This window comes from Cibotium barometz, chromosome 6, assembly GCF_041138505.1.
Source record: "Cibotium barometz isolate CiBa-2024 chromosome 6, ASM4113850v1, whole genome shotgun sequence".
NCBI lineage: Eukaryota > Viridiplantae > Streptophyta > Polypodiopsida > Cyatheales > Cibotiaceae > Cibotium > Cibotium barometz.
Genome location: NC_141051.1, coordinates 12,415,707 through 12,434,189, shown reverse-complemented (window position 1 = coordinate 12,434,189; position 18,483 = coordinate 12,415,707). Strand labels below are relative to the sequence as shown.

At 39.8% G+C, this 18,483-nt stretch overlaps 1 protein-coding gene across 1 annotated transcript; it reads right to left on the bottom strand.

Annotated features, from left to right (window-relative positions):
• Window positions 1-16,510: 16,510 nt before the first annotated feature.
• Window positions 16,511-18,049, bottom strand: LOC147637409 (F-box/kelch-repeat protein At3g24760-like). The gene has a single exon (XM_086799201.1). It carries the CDS (start codon window positions 17,867-17,869, stop codon window positions 16,697-16,699), a length of 1,173 nt encoding a protein of 390 aa, XP_086655327.1. The 5' UTR covers window positions 17,870-18,049; the 3' UTR covers window positions 16,511-16,696.
• Between the last annotated feature and the right edge of the window lie 434 nt (window positions 18,050-18,483).

Genomic DNA, 18,483 nt, shown 5'->3' with positions numbered 1-18,483 from the left:
TATAAAACCCAACGAGAAACCCTAACTCGTCCCGCTGCTGTTATGGTCACTGATACGAGTCTCACACTTGAAGTTAAAGCCTACAAGTGGTGGATGCGTCTACCTATTGAAACTCGCCCTAAGACTTGGGAGGAGTTTGCGGCATCTTTTAAAAAGGAGTTCTTACCGCAAAACGAGAAAGATCGGAGTTGGACAGCCTGGGACAAGTGCAAGATGGAAGGTCTTACACTTAATCAGTATGTGTCCAAATACCGTGAAGTCATTCTCAAGCTAGACGGTTTGGATGACTTTCAAAAGGTTCATGGGTTTGTTAGAGGCCTTGATAAAGAATATCAGGCAAAGGTTAAAACCCAGTATCCTAAAACTTTGGAAGCGGCTATCCAAAGTGCCCTTATCTTTGATGACACCATGGATAAGAAGGGCATGGATAGACCGGCCAAATTCAATGGCTCGCAATTTAATGCTAATAAGCATAAACTTCTACTGAAAACACAAAGAAGTCTAAAGGGTCAAGTGGTCCGTTGTCTCCACAAGACTATGAACGGGCCAAGAAGGAGAAACTATGTTATCATTGCTTAGGTAGTGATCATGAGAAGAAAAATTGTCCACAGTTACCTCGCAAGAATAAGGATAAGGTCAAGGAGAAGGCTGTACACATGGTGCAAACGCTTCCCTTGGATGCTGATCCTAAGTATTCTGTTGTAGAGGTTTCGCACACTGCCGAGATGCATGAGTGTAATCTCACTGCATCTATGTGGCAAGAGACAGTTGGACCACATGATTTGGTCCGTATGCATGGCTCCATTTATGGTCATCGAGTACGTATTCTCATTGATGATGGTGCCACGCACAATTTCTTGAACTATGCATTAGTTAAGAAATTAAAGTTGCCGGAGACAGAGTTCTCATCGTTATGTGGTGTCCACCATTCAGGGGGATGATCACGATGTGTGGGATACTCTAGTACGGCAAGTGCCTGTGTTTGTGCAAGAACACACTATGGTTCTTGACTTCCAAGTGATGAATATGTCTCGTGCGGATATCATCTTAGGACGGGAGTGGTTGTATGGGTTAGGGTCATCACTCAAAAGGAGTTATGAACATAATACGTTTATGTTTGAGGCCAATGGTAAGCACGTTTTACTTATTGGGAAACATGATGTACCCCCAACATCACTCATATGTAATGCCGAACTCTCTTTTTTGGAGCATAGTAATCAAATAGAAGAAGTCTATTTTTGTTATTGTGTGTCGCAAACTAGTGGGTTTGATGTGCATGATGTTTCTTCTTCAAATGAATCTTCCTCAGCGATGCCTTCTTTCTCTTTACCTTCTTCTAAAATCTCTTTAAATAATCTTAAGCAACCAGTTAATGCTTTGTCTTTGCAACAACTGTTACAAGAATTTAAAGATATTTTTCCGAATGATTTACCAGAGGGTTTGCCACCCGAACGAGCTTTGCCTCATCGCATTGATGTCGTTCCGGGCACCAAACCAATTAGTAAGCCGTTGTACAGGCTTAGTGCGACTGAAGCAGCTAAGGTGGAACGTCAGCTTACTGACTACCTTAGTAAGGGCTTCATTCGCCATAGTGCTTCACCATGGGCATCGCCCATTCTTTTGGTGAAGAAAAAGGATGGATCCATGTGCATGTGTGTGGATTATCACTCCTTGAATGCGGTAACCATTAAGAACAAATACCCGCTACCTAAGATAGATGAGTTGTTTGATCAACTCAAAGGTGCGAAGTATTTTTCTAAAATTGATTTACGTTCAGGATATCATCAAGTGCGTATTAACGCTGATGATATAACCAAGACAGCGTTCCGGACTCGCTTTGGACACTATGAGTTTTTGGTTATGCCATTTGGGCTTACTAATGCCCCGGCAACGTTTATGACGCTTATGGATAGCATACTAAGGCCGTACTTAGGCAAATTTATCATTGTCTTTCTTGATGACATTTTGGTCTATAGTTCGACTTTAGAAGAGCATTTGGAACACTTACGAAAAGTTTTTCAGTTACTACACGAGAATGCACTTTATGCGAAAGAAAGTAAGTGCGAATTTCTTAAGGATAGCATACAATACCTAGGTCATGTAATTTTTGCAGACGGAATTGCTATGGATGCTAGTAAGGTTGATGCTATTATGCGATGGCCAACACCTCGAAGTAAGGAAGAACTTCAAATCTTCTTGGGAATGGCAGGATTTTATCGCAAATATGTGAATGGTTATGCAAAGATTGCCGCTTTCATGACTGATCAATTGAAAGGTGCAGCAATTACCTTTCAATGGTGTGAGGAGCAACAACGTGGCTTTGATAAGCTTAAAGTTGCTTTGGCTACGGCTCCCATCTTGGCAATTGTGGATCCTCAAAAACCATTTGTGATTGAAACGGATGCCAGTGCTAAGGTAGTGGGTGCGGTTCTCATTCAAGATGGTCATCCTGTTGCCTATGAGAGCAAGAAGCTCAATCGTGCTCAACAAAACTACTCAGCTTATGAGCGTGAGCTCTTTGCTATCATATATGCCTTACGAAAATGGCGACATTACTTATATGGTGCGCAATTCGAGATTGTTTTTGATCACGAGAACCAAACAGATTTGCAGGGTCGAAAGGCCAGATGGGCTCAGATCCTTCAGGAGTATGATTGCAAGCTACGCTATCGCAAAGGACGTTACAATATTGTAGCTGATGCTTTGAGTCGTATGCCAGAGATTAATTCGCTGTTATTCACAGAGTTGAAAAGTGAATTGTTAGAATCTTTACGAGGCAAATGCAAGCAGGATTCAACATACTCAAAGGTGTGGAATCATGTTCAAATGAGGGGTCCCTCTCACTCAAACGGTAGTGTTCCCAGTTCTTCCACACATGGTTCTTCTTTATCACAAGATGAACTGCAGCGATGGAAAAACTTTTCCATCGATGATGGATACTTACTCCACAAGGGGAGAGTTTGTGTTCCATTGGACTTAGACACTAGGCGCCAAATTCTTTTTGAGTGTCATGATAGTCCAAGTGCAGGTCATGCGGGCATTCGCAAAACGTATGCTCTCGTAAGAAAGCATTTCTATTGGCCTGGACTTCACAAGGATGTTACTGACTATGTTTTGCAGTGTCAGAAGTGTCAAGTGAACAAAGCAGAACATCTTAAAGCTGGCGGGTTACTGCATCCATTAGAGATTCCCAACGGAAAGTGGGAAAGTATCTCTATGGATTTTATAATGGGCTTGCCCACAACGAATCGTGGACATGATGCCATTTGGGTAATCGTGGATCGATTAACCAAGCTTTGTAGGTTTGTGCCTACTAAGAAAACAGTTACAACTCCAGAATTGGGACGCCTTTTCGTGGAGAATGTTTACCGACTTTATGGCTTACCGTCCAATATTGTCAGTGATCGCGATCGCAAGTTTAACAGCCATTTTTTTGGCGAGCAGTATTCAGTAAGTTGGGTACTATGTTGAACCTTAGTACAGCTGATCATCCGCAGACAGATGGTCAGACTGAACGGGTTAATCAAGTGCTGGAAGATATGCTTAGGGCATATGTCAGCAAAAAACAATCTGATTGGGAGTCTTATTTGCCTATTCTTGAGTTTTCTTACAATAGTGCAAAGCATGTATCGACAGGCTTTAGCCCTTTCATGTTGATGTATGGTTTTCAGCCACGTTCACCAGTGTCGGTGGGACTGGCGAATGAGAAAATCAGTCAAGTTAAGGATTTTATCCAAGACCATATGGATATGTTGCGCCTTGCACGATTAAATGTTCGTCAAGTGCAAGATCATTACAAGAAGTTTGCGGACCAGAAACGTAGGCCACTTCACTTTCAAGAAGGTGATTGGGTGTTTCTCAAGGTACCAGAAAACTCCACCAGTTTAAAAACGGGTCCCGTACCAAAATTGTCGCCCCGATTTTGTGGACCGTTTAAGATACTCAAGAAAGTGGGCCCAGTAGCCTATAAACTTGAGTTACCAGCACATTCCAAGGTTCATCCCATCTTTCATGTAAGCTGTTTGAGGAAACGCCTTATGGGTCATGAAAGGCTGGTGGATGATTCTTTCTTGGTAGAATATGTGGAACCTCCAATACTGCCTCATGAACCAGAAAGAGTATTGGATTACCACATGTTACGTACTCGCCACCAAGTTCGGAAACAAGCTCTTATCAAGTGGAAGGACCGTCCAGAGGAAGGCTCCACTTGGGAAAACATTAGTGTGATGAGGAAACGTTTCCCCACTTTTGTTTTCGAGGACGAAAACTCTTTTCGAAGGGGGGAGTAATGTCAGGACTATGGTCCTACGGAAGTCGAACCCTAGCATAAGTTAATAGCTTTCGGAGTCTCAAGAGTATTATTAGTGCTAGCGGGGTTCAGGGGTTAATGGGCGTTAGGGTTTGGTCGATGTGTGTACACATCTAAGTTAGCACGGCTCTTAAGTAAGATGGGCGGCCGGGCTAGGAGGTGTGGACTCAGGCCAGGGTTTTGGTATAAAACCCAACGAGAAACCCTAACTCGTCATTATAAGTTCAATATATGGAAAGGGGAGAGTTGTTGAAATCACCTTTCTCTATGAGTTTTTTGGACCTTTTTAAATGCTCATCTTGCCATTGGGGGCATATATGGCAGAACCAAAGGTACTATGACCTTTACCAAAGCCAATACAGAGTATTACTCAGAAACCATCTGGAATATTTACAGACCCTATCTAAAGTGCATGCAAATTTTTGGATTCAAATTCCCCTTGTGACTCCAGTATCATATGGTTTGACCATGCCATATGGTTTGTTTTTAATCACTTGGAGGATTTATTTCTAGATAAGCCGGTGGTCTTCCATCTTTCTCTTCTATGTTCTTGGCTTGGTGGACAAGCCCGTAACTTGGTCTTGGCACAAATTGCCTTCTTACAATTTAGACAAATTATGTTTGATGTGCTCATTGAACTCAAAGGTATAGAGCCAGCAGGGACCATACCTACTAGCTATGGACAATTTAAAGGCATTAAGCTTATAAACTCTTTGTTGAACCCAAGAAGCCTTTGATTTGGTCTTAGGAAATCATGATGTTTTACAAAATGTCAAGATCAGTTGGAAATACACTACATGTTTAAAGAAACTATTCTGGCAGGATTTTTTACGAGCAGATTAGACTCCTCCTTGTTTCTATTTTAAATTTAAGACTTTTACTAAAGAGTTTACTGATCTAGGTTCTATGTCTGCACAGTGGATTTGAATATAATTTCAGATCTGACTATTAGAAATTTACTTTTTGCAAAGGGCTTAAATCACATCATCCTGATAGAACCTCTAAATCCACATTTGACAATCAATGCTTTATTAGATTATCTGGTAAACATTGCTAATGAACTCCAACTAGGGTCTTTGCAAACTAATGCGATTGCTACAATAGTCCCTCACATATTTATGGAAAAAATCAAAGGGGTCCCCAAGAATGGCTTTCAAACATGAACTCTTGGATGAACCCTTATTTTATGCATTCTTCATCACACCTACTGGAAAAAATCAAAGGGGTCCCCAAGAAATGGCCTTCAAACATGAACTCTTGGATGCACCCTTATTTTATGCATTCTTCATCACACCTACTAGAAAAATTCACGATTATAGGACTTGATAAAGCACCTAATAATGTGTCCATTATTTGTAAACATCTTGCTTTTGAGGCAGGGTTGAAACGGTTATCAGGAGAAGAATTTTATAGACTTTCAGACAATCCTTTTGAGATTGCCAATGATATACAAGAACTTAGGAGAATGAACATTGAATTTCTCAACACCACATTACCGGTGCTTGTTCTGACTGTGAAAGTCCATAAGAACAATTTAGATGGATTTCTAATGCTGCTAATTGTACCTTCACAGAAATTATGTCAATTAGCACTAATGTTTTGAACTTGGTTCTTTATGACTTCCATGCGATCTATGGGATTAAGTAGCGAGAAATTAAAACTTTTTTAGGTATCCATTCTAACCTTTTTTGGATAAGTAAGAACTCAACCGAGGTAATTCTAAACCTTCCAAAATCTATTTTTCATATATTCACTACATACATCACACAATGCTGTGAAAATATCCCATTGATTGGGGAGTGTAAGGCCAAACTCATGTAGGATCTCTATCCCACTGAGTTTTTCTATCGTTTAACTCACTCTGACTTGAAAGCCATTTGAGACTTTCATGATCCGTTCAGACCTCAAACATAGCGCCATACAAATAATGCCGTCGCTTTTTTAGATCACGAATAATAGTAACTTTGGCCTCATAAGCCGAGTAGTTACGTTGGGAACAGTCAAGATTCTTGCTTTCAAATGTAATAGGGCATCCCCTTTGCAATAAAACTTCCCCAACAGCCTCCCCACAAGTTTCTGTCTCCAAAAATAAACGGTTCATTGGGGTCCACAATGCTCAATACTGGGCCATACGATGGCCACCTTGAACTTCTTTGTTGAGGATTCCCCCAATGAACAATTTTATCTTTTTTTCTCAACTCATCGGTTAAGGGGGGATTGCCATCTTCACGTAGTCCTTTACATACTGTCGGTAGAACCCTGACATACCTAAAAAAGTCTACAGTTCCTCGAGATTTCTAGGTTCAGGCGATCTGATAATAACATCCGCCTTGTCAGGATCCATCCACATACCTTCTGTGCGGAGATAATATGGCATAATAATGGATTTTCTTAGTAGAAATTTGCACTTGGATTCCTTCCCAAATAACTTCTTTTCCCTAAGGAGTTTGAAAACTGAGTGTAAATTCTATAAGTAATCTTTTTGCAACTTACTTTATATAAGTATGTCACCAAGAAAAACTACTACGAATTTCTCCCAATTTGGGTGCCTTGATCATCAAAGCCTCTTCCTCAATGTAAAACTCAAAGGCCAAGTAAAAATAAAAGTACTCCACAACGTCATCCACAAAAGCCTATGTGAGTTCCTCAAAGAACTCTGGTAACTCAACAAGTGTTGGTACCAAAAAGATTACTGCAAGCTCAAGGGTACTACCAAGGTAATACCAAAGCTTGGATTCCCAAGCGCATCAAGAAGTGTCCCAGGCTTGCTCAAAGAAAGAATCCTGAAAGGCATTAGCCATTAACTCCTAATGTTCATCAAAGATGGGTACCTGTGCATATGCTTCATGAGCAAGGATACTATGATGGAAATCCCATCATATGGTGCCACTAATGAACAAATGGAGGAATGCTTCACCAACATAGATACATGCTCCACCTTGGATCCTAGATGGGCGGAAGGCGGGTGACCAAAAGGTGTGTGGCTCTTGCCCTACAAAATCTTCCTGCATTTGTGGGCATGACCAGCTAACAAGTGATGCACTTGAAGAAAGAGAATGTCGATAGAGCCTCCCACTAAGGCTCTCTGCAATTCCTCACACAGGAATCCTCATTGAGAGTGGCATTGTTGGCCGCACAATCCCTAAATGTTCCAAGCAATCATCCGCATCAAAGGGGTCTAGTGGGGCGAGATCTATGTGGGCAGCCCTTTGCCCTATGAGACTTGGGCAATGGTGTGGATGGCGAGTAGTCACAGTCTGCCTCCTGTTGGCTAGCATAAGATTGTAGAACGGCTTCCACTTGAAGAAAGAGAATGTCGATAGAGCCTCCCACTAAGGCTCTCTGCAATTCCTCACACAGGAATCCTCATTGAGAGTGGCATTGTTGGCCGCACAATCCCTAAATGTTCCAAGCAATCATCCGCATCAAAGGGGTCTAGTGGGGCGAGATCTATGTGGGCAGCCCTTTGCCCTATGAGACTTGGGCAATGGTGTGGATGGCGAGTAGTCACAGTCTGCCTCCTGTTGGCTAGCATAAGATTGTAGAACGGCTTCCACATAGCATAACACTTTGGGAGTGACTAAACACCGTGGTGAGGCTGAAACATCCTGACATTTCCCATCCATAAAGAAGGAATTTGGAGACTGCACAAGAGGTTTCAATTTGTGCTTTTTTTTCTCCACCTCTGTTGGTGGTGCAGTAAGCCAATGTCATTAGAGAGAACCATTATGAATGTCAAGGGCGGAAGGTTGAGGATAGCTCGTTAGTACTGTTGCGACGGCCTACAGTGCCAACGAGCTCCAGCAATGGTGCACAACCGTGAAAGAGAGGAGGACGAAGGAGGGGGTGATTGTTGCGGCAGGGAGGGGGCGCTTGAGGGGTGGGGGGTCGTGAGGTGAGAGAAGGGGAAGGCTTGGGCGCTCAATGGGCCAGCAAGGGAGGCTGGTCGTGAGGTGCGAGAAGGGCGCACAAGGGGAAATGAAGGGGGGGTGGTGAGGTGAGAGAGGGGCGGCCAAGGGAAAGCGAAGGGGGGGGGCTGTTGCACACCCAAGAGCAGGCGAGGGGGGCGGCTGGTCGTGTGAGGTGAGAGAGGGGGAAGGCTTGGGTGGACAATGGGTAAGCGAGGGGGGGAAACTGGTCGGGTGAGAGGGGGTTTGGGAGGAAGAGGAGGTATTTTTAGATTTATACCACACGCCTGTTTTTTACTACACCACTTAAACAAACCCTGATTTATAATTATTGTTATAAGGCTGAATTCATGGAACATTTTATATATTCCCATGTTGTGTACTTATGGATTGTTAAAATAATTCATGGAATATTTATTCCTAGGTTTTTATGTTATGAATTGGGATGTCTTTCTAAGTCCGAGTGATCGTGACTTACTTTACGCGTACACGGGTGAATCCGTACATAGGTGGGAGTATTGATTACATCGTCTTATTGATATGAAATTTCATATGGATGTTTATTTTTAATTAATTAATTTATTAGTTGATGCAAGTGCAAATCATTGGATTAGATGATAGAGGCAAGTTGGTGTTGGTTAGGAATATATCTTGAGATGACCAATTTTGAATATTGACAAATAATATTTTATTTTTGTGATGACAAAGTGCCATTAATTGATTTGGACAATATTCATATTTATTAGCAATGTGTACTTGTTATAATTGGGACATATGAAAGCACCTTTGTGCATATTTTATTTTTCAAGACATGTGCACTTTTATAAGGTTCAAGGCTCATATCTATTTTTTAAAGAAGCCTAGCTTGCACGCCCAAGAAAGCTATTTTTGAAGCAAGCTACTTTTGAAGAATACCAATCTTAAAGAAGTTCCATGTTGACCAAAATGACCAATAGAAAAGTCAACTGCTTTGAGTTGATTGGTCGAACGGTCTCAAACCAGGCATGCTTGGGCTTGTTGGAAAGCTCTTGATATGTACTTTCATGCTCTATCATCATTCGCTCGAGGAATTTCTTTGTCCCAAATGAAAGTACCAACTTGTGCCACGTGCTATTTCTTTGTCCCAAATGCAATTACCATAAGTGAGTGTGAACACTTATGGCCATGTATATAAGTGACTATCTCTCATAATACAAAGGATTCTCCCATTGTGCAGCAATAGAGTCTTGCTCTTGCTAATACTCTTGCTAATCTATCTCTAATCCATGATGCTAGTGAGTATGTGTGAGTGAAGTGAGGTGTAGTGCAATGCGGCGGTGTGACAACGCTTGCGCCCAGAGAGATTAATTGAGGTTTCTACAGGAAGAGGAGCAAGCGCTAATCCGAGGCAACTAGACAAGTCTCTTCGGTTGTGTAGTGACCTAGAGCGTTCAGGGGTAGACCCTTCATAAACATTTGATACTAATTCACTTGGGGTGATAAATTTCATCGACGAAAAAAGTACACACTATTTCATTGACGACGAGTACCTGCTCTACAAGGGTAGAGTTTGCGTGCTAGATTAGTGATTTTTGGGCCTAAATTCTTATTGAATGTCATGATAGTTTGAGTGCTGGTCATCCCAAGATACAAAAGACCTATGCACTAGTCAAAAGATAATTTTATTAGCCTAGTTTATTTAAGGATGTCCAAGACTTCATGTTGAAATGCAAGACGTGTTAGGTTAATAAGCACGAGCGCCTCAAGGTTGGAGGTTTATTTTATCCACTGGATATTCCCAAATGGAAATGGGAAATATTTCCATGGATTTTATCATTAGTCTACGTAGAATGAATTGAGGGAATGATTCTGTTTGGGTAGTGGTTGACACATTGACACCAAGATGGTCAATCTGTCATTGGTTGACAGATTTACCAAGATGGTCAAGTTTATACCTACTAAAAAGATGGTGAAAACACCTGAGTTAGCTAGGTTGTTCATCGAACATCTCTACAAACTATATGGCCTGCCTGCAGACATAGTCTCTAATAGAGATAGGAAGTTTGATAGCCACTTTTGGAGGGAAGTCTTCAAAAAGGTGGAAACTACTCTAAGCATGAGTACAGTAGACCATCTGACCACGCAGTCAAATGGTTAAACAGAAAGAGTTAACCAAGTGTTAGAAGGCATGCTCCGTGCATATGTTCGTAAAAAGCAATCCAATTGGGAGAGGACTACTTGCCGCATTTGCAATTTTCTTATAATAATTCGAAACATTCTATGACTAGATTTAGTCCATTCATGTTAATGTATGGGTTCTAGCCGAGATCTCCTATACTTGTAGGGCTAGAGAAGGAGAAGTTGTAGTCAGTCAAAGGAGTTCCTTGAAGACATGGAAGATATGCTGCAGGCAGCAAAAGATTGCATTTCTTTTAGCTTTGCAGGCAGCAAAAGATTGCATTTCTTTGAGCTTACTTGATTTTTTATATTTTATGTAGTGTTGTGTCTCCTTTTGTATTTTCTTTTAATAAATAAATAATTGTATAATATCCACATCAACACCTCCATTCAAAGAGCACCATGTTAAGTGTAGCAATCTACAACCAAAAACTACATGAGGAACAAGAACTTCCATTCTTGTTAGGAATTTCCACTTGCTTTATTAACCTCTTTTTCTTATCACTGATTCTAATCCACTTTCACACTAACACCACTTATATTAATTCTCTCTACAATAACTTATCACCACTTCTAACCCACTTTCACGTAACACCACTTATTAACTCTCTCTACACTAACAAAAGCACTGGTAATTCGTCCAAAAATAGGAATCTACAATCTCCCAAGACTCAAAAAGTGTAAAAGAGTAATAAAACACAAAGAGGAACTACACAAAAAAAAGGTGAGAAGAGAAAGAATCTCCTCAAACAAAATAAGCATTTAGAAGGCATCATAGTGTTTCAATTAATGGCTACACTCAAATAGATCAATTTATGAGCAATCCCTCACATGTATTTTGCTAACCCCCCCTCACACTAAATTCTTTCCTTCTCAACATTAACGTATCCCCACCCCATCTCTTTTTGTGGGGACAAAGACCAACTATGCTACAACATCTTTTGCAACATCAACATTATACCATATTTTCCATAGCCAATCAGGAGGACATAAGATCGAGTTTTATAAGGGGCCTATGTAACCACTTTGGTTAACATGGAGTGCTTTACAAACATGGATCTACAATCAACAATCACATATTCAAAGTGTCTGGCTTAATTCCACCAAAGCCATCTTTATCATGTCATCATTATATTGTCAAAACATCTTTGCCTTGTCGTAAGCATCTAAAAGATGTCTACACATCTCAAGCTTATATCATGAGAAAATGGGAAAAAAAGGCCAAGCCTATGTAAAAGAGCTAAGACTAGCAACGAATGCCTTCGGATCATTTATGCTTGGATAGCATTCATTAGCCTATGTAAAAGAGCTAAGACTAGCAAACGGATGCCTTTGGATCATTTATTCTTGGATAGCATTCATTACCCTACATAAAAGATCTAAAACTAGTAATGGACACCCTTGGGTCATTTACTCTTAGGTAGTATATAACTCAAGGGAACCCACTAGTTTTAGCATTTTTACACAGGCTTGGCCTTTTTTTCTAGTTTCCTCATGATACAAGGTTGATGTCCAAAATATGTAAACATCATTTGGATGCTTACAATAAGATATATACACTTTTACAATATAGTGATGTCATAATAAAGATGTTTTTGGAAAAATTAAGTTCGACACTCTCAATATGTGATGTTGATTTCATGTTAGTGGAGAGCTTCATGTTATAACACCAAAGTGGTTATTAGCATGGAGTACAGTGGTAAAAAAGGCTTTCGGATCTTTAGATAGAGTAGTACAGTGGTAAAAAAAGGCATTCTAATCTTCAATAAATGTTTGAATCTTGTGCACCATACATGCCAGGTGGATAAAGACTTGAAGTGTGGTTGATTAAAAAATGTGCATAAGTATAGATGTTACAATCATGCTTTTGTGTTGGTGGAAAGCTTCATGTTAACCAAAGTGGTTAACATGGAGTACATTGGTAAAGAAGGCATTCATATCTTTAATAGATGTTTGAATCTTGTGCACCATACATGCAAGGTGGACAAAATCTTGAATTGTATAAAGTGTGTTTCTCACCCGGGGCTCTTACAGTACACACTTTTGTACCATCTTTACGTTTCTTAAGGGAAACATGCCACGTGGTAGGAGAAGAGATAAGCCACATGGCATGCATAGAGGAGGAGAGGATAAGCCACATGGCACGCAAACATGAAGTGTGCAGCTCTATCGGTGGAAGTATTGAGTGGGGTTGATATAATTATATATATATATACTGAGTGGGTTGATATATATTATGTGCATTTAAAGCAGCCATAGACATGCTGCATCCTCTGCACTCATCCACGACTGGCTCCATCCCTTCAACCCCGATGCCCTCTCCTGATTTTATATGCATTAAAGGTTGAGAACTCAAGATTTTAGGCTTTAGACTTTGTGTTCTATAAACATGCCTTAAATTCAACTAAGAGATAGGTTTTTTGTGTATATTTTTCTTTCAAATGTCTCTACAGGCAAGGAGAGGAAGGCGAAGGGTTGCAAGTGGAAAGGCAAGGCGGAGGCTATAGGCACCTAAGGCGGAGGAGGTAAGGAGCAAAAGGGAGGCTAGGCGTAGAGGGAGGGCTGGCGCTCGTGAAGGGGGGCTGGCACAGGGGCAAAGGCAGTAGGAGTGCCTCCAAGAAGGCGACATAAGCGGGTGGCACTAATGTTGTATATCGAGATGAGAGAGAGAGAGAGAGAGAGAGAGAGAGAGAGAGAGAGAGAGAGAGAGAGAGAGAGAGAGAGAGAGAGAGAGAGAGAGAGAGATTATATTTAAAGTATATGTTTATCATGTAAATAAATATAAAATTATATCATAAATATTTATTTTATATAATAAAAATATATTTATTATATAAATTAATAAATTATATATATTTATTATATAATACATATATATTTATATATACTTATTATAAACAATATAATAAGTATATATAAGTTTATATATTATATGATAAACACATAATATGTATAAAAATTTATATATTTTTCACAAATATAGTAAATATGCTTTATATTTATGATATATTTATATAAATATTTATTTTAATAAATAAATATATTTATTATATAAATATATATTTATATCTATATTTTTATTATTTAAATATTTAAAATAAATATTTTTATTATATGATAAATTTATATTTATTATATAAACTAATAAATTATATATATTTATTAAATAATACATATATTTTTATAAATATATATTATATGAAAATAATTTATAAATATATAATTTTATATTAAAATTATACATATTTATTATATAATACATATATATTTATACATACTTATTATAAAAAATATAACAAGTATATATAAATATATATATTATATGATAAACACATAATACATATATAAATTTAGATACTTTTCACAAATATAATAAATATGCTTTATATTTATTATATATTTATATCTATATGTTTATTATTTAAATATTTAAAATAAATATTTTTATTATATGATAAATTTATATTTATTATATAAACTAATAAATTATACATTGTTATCATATTAAACACATATATAGACTAATAAATTATATAAACTAATAAATTATACATTGTTATCATATTAAACACATATCCAAAGAGAGATGTATAGAGCATTAACGTCATCATCATCGAGTGCGAAGAGTTATGTTGGTTTGAACTTTTTGAATTCATCATCAAGAGAGGGAGAATGTACATTGAACTTTGCGCCAAAGTGGCAGCATTAACATTGAGAGAGGGAGATTGTGTTGAGCATTAACGTCGTCAGTGAATTTTTGAAGGTGATTAAAGTTTGCGAGAGAGCAATTTCGCCCTAAGAGTTTATTTACATGAGCAAAGAAGCAATATATTTTTGAAATCATGTGGAAGTGAGCAAAGAAGCAATATACTTTGAAATCATGTGGAAGTGAGGACATCTTTCTTCTTCTTCTTTTCTTTAATCTTCTTTCTTCTTCTTCTTATTTTCTTTAATCTTCTTTCTTATATCTTACATGGAGGTTGCCATGTGGCAGTCACTAGCTTGGCCACAAAACAGCCTCCCAAGAGCCCAAATGTTCAGCGAGTTGTACATAGCCATGACAGTGAGCGTATGAACCCTAGCCTAGAGAGAGATTACTAGCAGCTATTAACAACATAGACTCTAGATAGAGAGGGTGAGCCGATTACTATGATAGTCACACTCTGTGTCAAGAAGCCTAGACAAAGAGTGAGCCACCTACTATCACACTACAAACTATGAGTGCATTATAATCCAGTCAACATTTTTGCGGACAAACAAAAAAAATTGCAAGTCTAGATCTTACAAGTTTTTTCACGAAGTTTGCAAACTTTCTTGCTAAATTATAACTAAAATGTATATAATTTTGAAGATTTTGAAAATTAGTATTTAAATATTCACAAGTAAAACCACAAATTTTGTAGTTTCATTGTAGCTATTTGTGAGTTTTCACTGAACATTGGGATGAATGTGTGCCTTTAAAAGGGCCCACCGAACAATAATTGTTGTACATGAATGGACCGCTAGAATGACAACAAGAGCCGTCTGATCCCATCAAGGTCACAAATTATGATAGTTATCTTCACAAAATATTAAAGGAATCGTGACAATAAAAAATAATGTGTTTATAATAATTTTAAATATACATTGATTCTTAATGTGATTATATCATTCTATCAATCTATCTATAATACCTTATTAGTGTTGCCACGTGGTAGCTCCCAAACTCCATCATGCTTTAGAGATGTAGCTGCTATAGCAATGTAGGTAATGTGGGTAAGGGCAGTAGAGGCACATGCAGCAAGGGCGATAAAGGGAAAACACATCACAATATTTTTAGATATTCCAAGTCCATCTCTAGAGACGTAGTTGCTAGCAATGTGGGTAAGGGTGATAGAGGGCACATGCAGCAAAGAAGGAGTAAAGGAGAAAGTGCGAGCAAAGGGCACATGTAGTAAAGGAGCCTTGAGGCACACGCAATTCAGACGAAGTAAAGGAGTCTTGCTTTAAGGGCCATTTCAACTTCACATTAGAAGAGAGATCTGTGCAATCCTAGGTTGCCTAAAATGGATAGCACCGACACCACCATCTTAAGAAAAATGCAAGCTCTTGGTAGAGGTGTTGGATGAGGTGGAGTGGGACATATGAGATGCTTCATGGCAAGTGCGGAACACCAATTTCATGGAGGATTATGCAATATATATATATATATATATATATATATGTATGTATGTATGTATGTATGTATGTATGTATGTATGTGTGTGTGTGTGGTAGAGATATATATATATATATTTATTTATTTATATTATTACATAATATATATATGTATATATACACACACACACATACACAAACACACACATATCTATAATACCTTATTTAGGAGTTGCCACATGATGGTTCCTAGCTATCCCATGTGGAAGCTCCCTTCTTCTATAATATACTGTTTTACTATTCTATACCATACTATGTGTGTGTGTGTGTGTGTGTCTTCTTCTATACTATACTACTACTCTTTTATACCATACTATATTACTATATATATATGCATATATATACTATTGCTTATATACTACTGCTACTATATATATATATATATATATATATATATATATATATGAGAGAGAGAGAGAGAGAGAGAGAGAGAGAGAGTGAGATATAGAGAAACAATGAGTGTGTGTGTGTGTGTGTGTGAGAGCGAGAGAGAGAGAGAGAGAGATAGACTATACTACTAGAGAGAGAGAGAGAGAGATAGAGGGCTAGAAAGAGAAAGGTAAAGAGAGAGAGAGAGAGGGGTTTAAAAAAAAAGAAAGAAAGGGAGGTTGTGAGAGTTAAAGAGAGGGGAGGGAGAGAGAGTGTGTGAGTGAGTGAGTGAGGTAGAGAGAAAGAGAGAGGAAGTGAGTGTTTTTTAAGGGGGAAAAAAGAGAGGAGAACGAAGAGACAATGTTGATTCGGCTCATTAAATCATGGTAGAATATGTGGTCAAGCTAGTAAAAGTGCACTTGACTTCCAAAGTTCCATGTCCATCTTGTAGTAGAATAATTTGTATAAAACTCCAAAGATAGGACAGCATCCTTTTCATGACTTGCACTAAGTCTAATCTAATTTCTTTCTTCAAAGATGATTCCTCCAAGATAATGTGTTTGACACAAGGAGAGTTATAATTTTGGATTTATTGAGAAGTAACTATTACACTATATAACGAGTGTCAGAAAGTGGGGAATTCCTCCTAGCACGATACATTTTGTAAGCACACTTATACAAAGGGGTGGATCTTTAAAGGCATTTGGTGGTTTCACCCACCGGTGCTGGCGGTGGTGATGTGTGCGCCAACTGAAATTCATTGTGGGGATCCCGGGAAGCAACTATTTGGGGGGATGCTGGAGCTAACACAGATGGCCCTGTCGAAGCGATTGACGGGGGCAGGAAGAGAAGGCAGCCTGCTCCACCTGCACACATCGTCGCCGATCAGATCGCACGCACAGGCGGCGTAGTCCTTGAATTTGGAGTCAGTGTACACATAGAGCAGGTTGCCTCCGCCGGATGCCGCATAGAGCACGGTCGTCTGCAGCTCGTCTTCGTCATCCCCGTCCAGCCGGAACAAGTCGTTGAAGAGGTCCGCCGGCATATAACCCATCTCCTTGCTGATCTCCATGCTGGCTTCGTCCAACTTCAGCAGCTTCACGTGGCTTCCCTCTTTCGATCTGCACAGCGCCACCACCAGCAGCCCCGCGCCGCCCTCGCAAGCCACCAGGCGCCAGAACAACACCCCTGTCGGCCTCTCGCACCGCGCTGATGTCCACGTCTCCGTCTGCACGTCGAAAGCAGACATTTCCCCTGAATAGCAATCCGCCACGTAGAAATTCGCACCCAGAACTGCAGAGGACGTGCTCTGCCCGTAGAGAGATTGCGGCAGTGGAGGACACCGCCGCCATCGACGGGCGGCCCCGTCGTAAATCTCCACGGCGAGAGGGTCATGATAGTCTCTGTCGGTTTCATCGACACCTCCCGCAACAACGATCTTGCGTGTCGACGGAAAACTAGGATCTCCGACTATACCCACAAGAGGGGCACGCCGGGGGGTGTCCATGGGAGCTGCTATCACTTCCCATTTCTGCTTGAGGGGAAGCGGGGACAGGCACAAGTGAACTTGTTTAGCCCCGGCGATGGCGAAAAGCGCCCCATTCATGCCAGAGAGCGAGGATTCGTTGTGAAGTGGAGGGGTTACGAAGGGCAGGCGAGTCCAGGAGCGCGAGAGGGGGTCGAAAGCGAAGGCCTGGCTTTTACTCGGGAGGAGGTAGTTTATGCCGACGAGGAAGAACCAGGGGGATCGATTTGGAGGGACCAAGGAGTGGAGGAAGGCAAAGGGCGGTGACGAGACGACAGAGTAGAGGTGCTTGCAGGTGGAAGAAGCTGCGAGGGCGGATCGGAGAGGCAAACGGGCGAGAATAACCTCGAGAAGGCACAGTGGGAGGTGTAACAAGGGGCAAGAAGAAGCAGAAGGGGACTCCATCAATTCTTAGCGCACTACACACCACCACATGAATTTTATGGGTGCGCGTGTGTGTGTGTTTCCACACTTTAAAGTCTTTGGGCATGCTAGATAGTGTGTAGTCACTTCCACTTTAAAGCTCCCCTTGTCACCATGTGAGCTTATTTCCATGCCCAAAGACCTTTGATGAACTTGGTTGTCACTATGTGAGCTTATTTCCATGCCCAAAGACATTGATTGATATACACGAACCATTGGGACCAGGTCAATAAACCCTCTTTAAATTTAAACTTTATTGAAGAACTGTGACCAGGTCAATAAACCCTCTTTAAATTTAAACTTTATTAAAGAAAAGATGCACCTCTCAAGCCAAGTATAATAGTCCCAAGTATAGTTGTCAAGCAAGCCAAATATAATTGTCCCAAATACAGTTGTCAAGCCAAATATAATTGTCCCAAATATAGTTCTGAAGCCCAGTGCCCACCACTAAGTCATTGTGTTGGAAATGAAAAAGAAACGAAGACATTTATCACCATTGATTTCTAAAGCCAAGCAATGCAACTTGTTAAAAAAATCTCTTACACTCAAGACCTTTGTTCATTGAAGTATAATACATATTTTTCTTCATAGTTTCT